Genomic DNA, 7897 nt, shown 5'->3' with positions numbered 1-7897 from the left:
ATGGTGGGCTTTTTCTTGCACAGATGTAGAGAGAAACTTAACTTTCCCACGCAGGTCTCTGTTTTGCTGCAGGGTGTAGGTCTGATCTCTGAGATCCACACGCTGGGCCTTGATTGCAATAAATGAGAGCCCTTTGTTTTCTCCAGTGGAAGACTTTCCATTTCTGCAGTACCCTCTGCAGATGACACAAATGCAAATGCACCTTCTTCCCAGCAACAATTGCCTTTTTTTTTTCACACTGAGTATGCATGAGGCTCTTCATCATATTCTGCTGGCTTGTCACCCTTGTTGATCCATGGAGAAACAATAAAGCCCTAGAGTAGTGTATGCACTTTGGCATTGGAGAGCTTACTTAATTGCTTCTTCTCAAAGAACAAACTCCAGAGAGACATGGAGAAAGCTCCAAACAGAACTGAATAATGGGACTAAATTGATGGAGAGCAGAACTTCCTGCCAAGGCTTGTCAGCTAGTCTTAATTTTGCTTTTCTTCTCTCAGTCATGTTAGCATAATATTTCATACTGGCAGGTCTGCCCCCAGAATTAATTGAATTTGCTGATGGACGTTTCCATGTGCTTTGCACTGTAATGTGACTATCAAATGAGTAATCAATGCTGTTATTTTAAAACCTGTGTTGGCAAGCTGTAAGACAAACAACTGCTGTTGGTAGCTTGGTTACTGCAGAATCAGCTTTCGTGTATCTCATAGATAGGGAAGAGACCTTTAAGGGTCAGCTAGTTGGACTCCCCCACAATGAACAGGGGCACCGCAGCTCCATCAGGTGCTCTGAGCCCTGTCCAGCCTGACTTTGAACATCCTCAGGCTCACCAATCTTATACCCATGCCACACACTCGCAGTATTTCACCATTCAGCATCGCCACTTGTATCTTCTCTTGCTGTAAACCAGAGCTAGCTGGTAAATCATCTGCTGTGCGGGTCAGCTGTGTCTCTCCCATGGGCATCACGTGGCTGCTGGGAGGCTCTGAAGAGCTGCAGCCAGAGGTGTGTCACCCGCTGGGCCTCGTGCCCAAAGGAGCCCACAGGAAAGTGTTGTTGCAGTTTGTCATGCACTGCACTGCCATGAGACTTGACGTGCCAGACATCCTCTGACACGTGACCCCCTGCATCCAGGCAGGACATCTGAGACGTCTCCTTCAGCCTGACGTGGCTGCAGTTTCACACTGGTTTTACTAAGGAAGGAGAAGGCACGTGGATGAAACTCTTTTCCTGCTCTTCCTGGCATTAGCTCATAGTACAAGTAAAGCACTGTCAGGTCAAGCCTGGAGGAGTAATGCTTGTCACTGACATGTTCCTGTTCAGGGTGGAGCTGGAGGGTAAAATAACACAAGAAATTGTCATTGAAATTCAAGATCTGTGAAATTCAGCTGGCTGCATTCACAGAACCTGGCGTTAAGATCTGTTTTCTGGTTTCTATCTTGAGCCTATTTTCCATAACCCAGTCCTCATTTATGAACTGAAGCTCTACTGAAAGCCTTTCGCTGTGTATGCTCATGCTGCAGCACAGCGCTTGTGACCTTTAACAGCACATTCACATTCCTCTGATCACAGGATCCTTAAGGTTGATTAAGACCCTCTAGTCCGACTGCTCACCCATCACCACCATGATGCTCACCATCAGCTAGCTAAAAACTCAGCAGAGATGATAGATCAAGCACAACACTGGATTTGGGATGGCTAGAGATTCCTAAGATATTGAAGGATTGCTTGCAGGTGGTGTTGGCTCAGGTATTCACCCTGCATCCCACCTCCTGTTCTGTTTGGTTGAGAATCATGCATTCTGCAATTTCAGTTTGTAATTCAAAGACCCTGGCTTTATCTGTTGACAAACTGATCTAAAACAAGCCAAGAAGACTCCGTTGGAACTGGTTGATGCAGAACAAAGGCATCCCCAAAGGACAAGTTGCACTGTTTGATGAACATTATTGGATGAGAGCTAAGCTAAGATTTAAAAAGTTCTGGGGCTGTCTCTGAGCATCAGATACAGAGGAAGCCTGCATGATTCCCTGAGAATGGATACCGCCTACTTTGGTGTAGGGTTAAGGGAACACTAGCAGTAACTCCTATCACAAAATGTCACATGGCTCAGACAAAATGCCATCAAGAGGGCTTAATTAGGAGCACCAAATGGTCACAAGATGGTCTTAGGGCAGGGAAGTAATCTATCTATGTGATATTGATTGATGCTGTTAGTTCTTAACAGCTTGACTCTAGAGGGACTGTTCTTCTTTGGTCACCTAGTTTTAAAAGAATAGATGGCTCCTGTCTATTACAATTTTTAAGGCATTATTTGTTCACTGATGCCATAAATGTGCCTGGCATAGCAATTGGCCTTGGTATATTCAGCTCGGCGTCCAGTCGGATCTTGAATATCTCCACAGAAGGAGACTCCACCACCTCCCTGGGCAGCCTGTTCCAGTGCTACGTCACCCTCACCGTAAAGAAGTTCTTCCGCATCTTCGTGCAGAACTTCCAATGCTGAAGTTTCATCCCATTACCTCTAGTCCTGTCCCTACACATTACTGAAAAGAGACCAGCCACGCCACTACGGCACCCACACCTCAGGTATTTATAAACCTGGATCAAATCCCCTCTCAGCCTTCCCTTCTCAAGGCTAAACAGACCCAGCTCGCTAAATCTCTCCTCATAGGGGAAATGCTCCAGGCCCTTCACCATCTTAGTGGCCCTCCGCTGGACTCTTTCCAAGAGATCCCTGTCTTTTTTGTACTGGGGAGCCCAGAACTGGACACAGCACTCCAGAGGAGGCCTCACCGGGGCAGAGTAGAGGAGGAGGATCACCTCCCTCGACCCGCTGGCCATGCTCTTTTTAATACACCCCAAGATGCCATTGGCCTTTTTGGCCACAAGGGCACACTGCTGGCTCATGGTCAATCTGTCGTCCACCAGGACGCCCAGGTCCCACTCAGCAGAGCTCCTGTCCAGCAGCTCTTCCCCCAGCCTGTACTGGTGCATGCAATTATTTCTCCCTAGGTGCAAGACTCTACACTTGCTTTTGTTAAACCTCATCTGGTTTCTTACTGCTCAGCTCTCCAGCCTGTCCAGGTCTCTCTGAATGGCAGCACAGCCTTCAGGTGTGTCAGCCAATCCTCCCAACTTCGTGTCATCAGCAAACTTGCTGAGGGTGGTCACTATCCCCTCATCAAGGTCACTGATGAAGATGTTGAACAAGACCGGACCCAGCACAGACCCCTGGGGGACGCCGCTAGTTACAGGCCTCCAGCCAGATTCCGCACCACCAACGACAACCCTCTGCACTCGGCCAGTCAGCCAATTCTCGACCCACTTCACCGTCCACTCATCTATCCCATACTTCCTCAGCTTTGTTATAAGGATGTCAAGGGGGACAGCATCAAAAGCCTTACAGAAATCAAGGTAGACTACATCTACCGCTCTCCCCCTGTCCACCCAGCTAGTGACATCTTCATAAAAGGCCTACAGGTTGGTCGAGCACGACCTCCCCTTGGTGAACCCATGCTGAGTACTCCTGATAACCTCCTTTTCTCCCAGTTGTCTGGAGATGGCATCCAGCACAAGCTGTTCCATCACCTTCCCTGGGACAGAGGTGAGGCTGACTGGCCTATAATTACCCGGGTCTTCCTTCTTGCCATTTTGAAGACAGGAGTGACACTGGCCGTCCTCCAGTCTTCAGGCACCTCCCCAGTTCTCCAAGACCTCTGACAGATTACTGAGAGCGGCTCAGCAACGACCTCCAGCAGCTCCCTCAGCACCTGTGGATGCACCCCATCAGGTCCCAAGGATTTATGGACCTTAATGTTTCCTAGGCACTCACAGACCACCTCTTCCCTGACTAAAGGGAAATCTCCCATTCCCCACACTCTCTCATTAACCTCCAGGGCCTGGGATTCCGGAGGGAGAGCCCTTTCACTAAAGACAGAAGCAAAAAAGGCGTTCACTATTTCCACCTCCTCAGCATCCCTCCTCTCCCTGGAAGCACTCAAGGCCAGGCTGGATGTGTTGTGAGCAACCTGGTCTACAGCGAGGTGTCCCTGTCTATAGCAGGTTGGAACGAGGTGATCTTAAGGGTCCCTTCCAACAGAAACCATTCTAAGATTCTAGGACAGAAAAACAGGCCAGCTCTCCCACATTGTTTCAGTGTCATTTACTTATAAAACAAGCTCTGGGACAACCCGAGAAGGTATTTGTTCCACGTGCAGCATCACCTGTGATAGAAACCAAGGAAGCCTACAGCAGGCCTCAGGACTCAGCAAGCCTTTTTGGCTCAAAGCAGGGCCAGCTGGAGCAGCTTACCACGAGTGCACCCAGAAGGGCCTCCATGCAGCTGCAGGCTTGCCGCATGTCATTGCATGTCATTGTGATGCAACAGTGGGTGAGCGTGACATAAAGCTGCAGGCTGGAACTCCGGCTGGGGTGGCCTCAGTTCGCTGCTGCTGGAGCGAGAGGTGGTAGCGGAGGGTTGCAGCTCTCAGAGAGTTCCTACCAGGAGCCATGGAGTGCTGTTGCAGTGCTGGATTCCGAAATCCAGATGAATTTCTGAGCAGAGCGGGGAAGAGCGGAAAGGTGAGCGCTGCTACATCAAGAGAGGGCTGAGTGCAGTAGCCTGGGGTATGCAGGGCTGCTCTGGGGCTGTAGATGCTCTCCAGAGGCTGAGGGACACTTCTCCTCATGCTGGTGCTGGAGAAGGCTTGCAGGGAATCGCACCTCTCTGCACATCCCAGCATCGGTTACAGAAGTGGGGAGGGAGCTGCCAAAGGGAGCGGAGGTGGGCTGGAGAGGGGAATGGAGTGTCTGAGTGTCCAAGCGTGTCTTTGTCTTTCTAGCTCCGACCCAGAGGACAGGAAGTTGGAGCAGGAGGTAGCTGGCTGTTGGACCTTCCACTCGGGGTTAAAATCCCTGTGCAGCCCGGCACCAAGCTCCTTTTCGCCAGGAGAAAGCTGGGGGAAAAGGTGAGAGGAGTAAGGAAGCGTCAAAAAGGGCTTTTGTTTCCTGGGGTTGCCGCCATGCCAAGGAGGCCTTGTGTTGGGATGCCAATCCCATGTGTTGGGATGCTGGGGCCAGGCACCCATCAGGCACAGAAATGTGGAGACCGGGTCGTTCCTGGAGGAGGGTGCAACCCTCTGCTCTCCCTCTTGGAGGACTTAGGAAAACCCAGACATGACTGTTTGGGAAAGAGGCAAGAGGCCAGCCTGTGGGTGTGAGCAGCTTGGAAGTGTCTCTGTTTCTTTGCTGCTCTCTCCTTCCCCATTCACACTCTACAACACATCTCTTCCAGCTCCACCAGCCTTCTCCTCAGTTTGACCTGAGAGATCCGTACAGTCGCAATCTGTGCACAGAGTACAACAGCCTGCATGACCCGCATCTGCGGGAGTTCCACAACCGCAAAAACAACCTGCGGAACCTGAAGAAACGGGGCTTGGTCACCGAGGATGGCGACGTAAGTTTGGCTGTTGGGCTGACCAACACGGGTCTCCTCAGGAGGGCTTTCCAGTCTGCCAGGCAGGGGCCTGACACTACAGCCATCTGTCATTGTCTCTTCTGTAGGTTGTCTGCACTCTGAAGGAGTTCAACGAGTACAGGCAGTACCTGACCAGGCTGAAGCTGGAGAAAAAGCAAGCAAAGAGGCGAGAAGAGGTAGGCAAAGCCCAGTATTGGTAGGCACGTGTCAGCAGCATGGCACTGAGGGCACGGGCTTTACTTGATGGATCTGAGGGAGATGGGGAAAGCAGAAAAGGTGAGGGGCGGGCTGGTGGTCTAGGCATTGAGGCATGGAAAGGACAGCTCAGCTCAGAGCTGAGCTAGCACAGCGTGCTGGTGTGAAGGCAGCCTGGAAAGTTGCTTGCTTACAAGCAGAGCACTGTGGCAGCCGTTCTCTTCTGCCCTCATTGCAAGGCTGAAGCAGTGTGCTTGCCCTCTTCTGCGTAAAGCAGCAGTACTTAGGGTGGGAAGCACTCTCTAAGACAAGACCAAGCATAAACCCTCTGTTCCCTTCCAGGATGAGCTTCTTCGGGAGATTTCCAATTTGAAGAAATCGATCCACAGACTACAGATGGCCAGGGACAAGTTCCAGCCCGGTCCCGTGGATTACATTGCGGGTTCGAAAATCAGACCCACAATGCTTCATAAACCAGCTGGCCCCTCTCCTTCATGCTATAATCTTCTGTCTGGACAATGCAGAAGGAATGTGGCTTTGATGGAGCGTGGCCTTCAGGGAGACTCATGGAGCACAGGGCGTGCAATGAAGCTGCCTGAGAAGTCACCCAAACCTGCATTGGGCAGGGAAGGCTCCAAACTCCCCAGAATCATCCAGACTACTTCTGCGTCAACAACAAACTCCAAACTCCCCAGAAGCATTCGTACTGCTTCTGACCCAACAGCAAACTCCAGAGTCCCCAGAATCATCCAGACTACTTCTGCGTCAACAACAAACTCCAAACTCCCCAGAAGCATTCGTACTGCTTCTGACCCAAAAACAAACTCCAGAGTCCCTAGAAGCATCCAGGCCCCAGTGAAGGGAAAAGGAAAAAAAGGGGAAAACAAGTAGAGAGATTGGCCAAAAACCAAAACAGTGGCAACAAATTAGTTTTAATTGGCTTAATTAATTTTAATTTGTTTAATTCGTTTTAATTTGTTTAATTAATTGACCAAAGATGATACCAGAATGCAAGATAACACACTACAGTACAATATATCATAATTAGTATCAGAATTAGAATTAAAACCAATAAAAAAAATTAAAAAAATAACATTACAAAGTGTGTCCGAAAACTGAAGTCCTTATTCTAAAGCCGAGGTGAGACAACCCAGGGAGTTCTCGTGCTGCTGGGATCAAAAAGGAAAGGGGAGATCAAGTGATATACGGATGGCTTTTATCTTTTGCACTGAACATAAAGGGTGACAGAGCAGCAAGCAATCCTCTGGGGGATGTAGTTGTTCTCTGCTGGGGGTACATGCAGTGTTACAGGCTTGGGACAGAATGGCTGGATGACTGTGAAGAGGAAAGGGACCTGGGGCTGTTGGTCGATGCTCTGCTCAACATGAGCCCACAGTGTGCCCAGGTGGCCAAGAAGGCCAAGGGCATCCTGGCCTGTATAAGAAACAGTGTGGCCAGCAGGAGCAGAGAGGTGATCATCCCTCTGTACTCAGCTCTGGTGAGGCCGCATCTCAAGTACTGTGTTCAGTTTTGGGCTCCTCACTACAAGAAGGACATGGAGGATGAGGTCCTCACAGGGGACTTCAACCACCCTGATATCTGTGGGAGGGACAACACAGCATTGCACCAGAAATCAAAGAGGTTTCTGGAATGTGCTGATGATAACTTCCTCTTCCAAGTAGTATGGGAACCTCAAAGATCAGGTTAGGAAAGCTAAAACCCAGGCAGAACTAAATCTAGCTGGGGACAGAAAGGGGAACAGGTATATCAGTGATTAAAAAGAAGGTAAGCGAGGATGTGGGCCCTCTCTGGAAGGCAACTAGAGGCCTGGTCATGAGGAATACAGAGATAGCTGAGGTGCTCAATGACTTCTTTGCTTCAGGCCTCACTGGCAAGTGCTCTAGGCCCAGAGCCCAAACTGCAGTAAGCAACAGTAAAACTTGGAGAAGGTGGATCTGTAAGTGCTGTAAGTGAAGATGAGGTTCTAGACCATCGAAAGAATCTGAAGCTGCACAAGTCCAAGGGATCCATCCGCAGGTTCTGAGGGAACTGGTGGATGAACTTGCCAAGCTGCTGTGCATCGTATTTGAAAGGTCATGGCAGTCTGGTGAAGTTCCCACTGATCAGAAAAGGGGAAACATAACCCCCCTATTCCAGATCGGGAAAAAAGAAGATCCAGGGAACTACAGGCCAGTCAGTCTCACCTCTGTGCTTGGTAAGATCGCGGGG

General features: G+C 49.9%; 1 protein-coding gene across 1 annotated transcript; it reads left to right on the top strand.

Moving 5' to 3' along the window:
* Positions 1-4246: 4246 nt before the first annotated feature.
* On the top strand, positions 4247-6758 carry LOC146759762 (fibrous sheath-interacting protein 2-like). The gene is made up of 4 exons (XM_085509677.1): positions 4247-4578; positions 4839-4964; positions 5291-5649; positions 6011-6758. The coding sequence occupies exons 1-3, from the start codon at positions 4507-4509 to the stop codon at positions 5573-5575; spliced, it is 483 nt and encodes a 160-aa protein (XP_085365803.1). The 5' UTR covers positions 4247-4506; the 3' UTR covers positions 5576-5649; positions 6011-6758.
* The last annotated feature ends 1139 nt before the right edge of the window (positions 6759-7897 follow it).

The sequence above is a fragment of the Coturnix japonica genome, chromosome 9 (assembly GCF_054131305.1).
Source record: "Coturnix japonica strain WE chromosome 9, WE-NBRP24, whole genome shotgun sequence".
Taxonomy (NCBI): domain Eukaryota; kingdom Metazoa; phylum Chordata; class Aves; order Galliformes; family Phasianidae; genus Coturnix; species Coturnix japonica.
The sequence above is the reverse complement of the archived record's forward strand: the minus strand, read 5'-3'. Positions and strand labels throughout refer to the sequence as shown.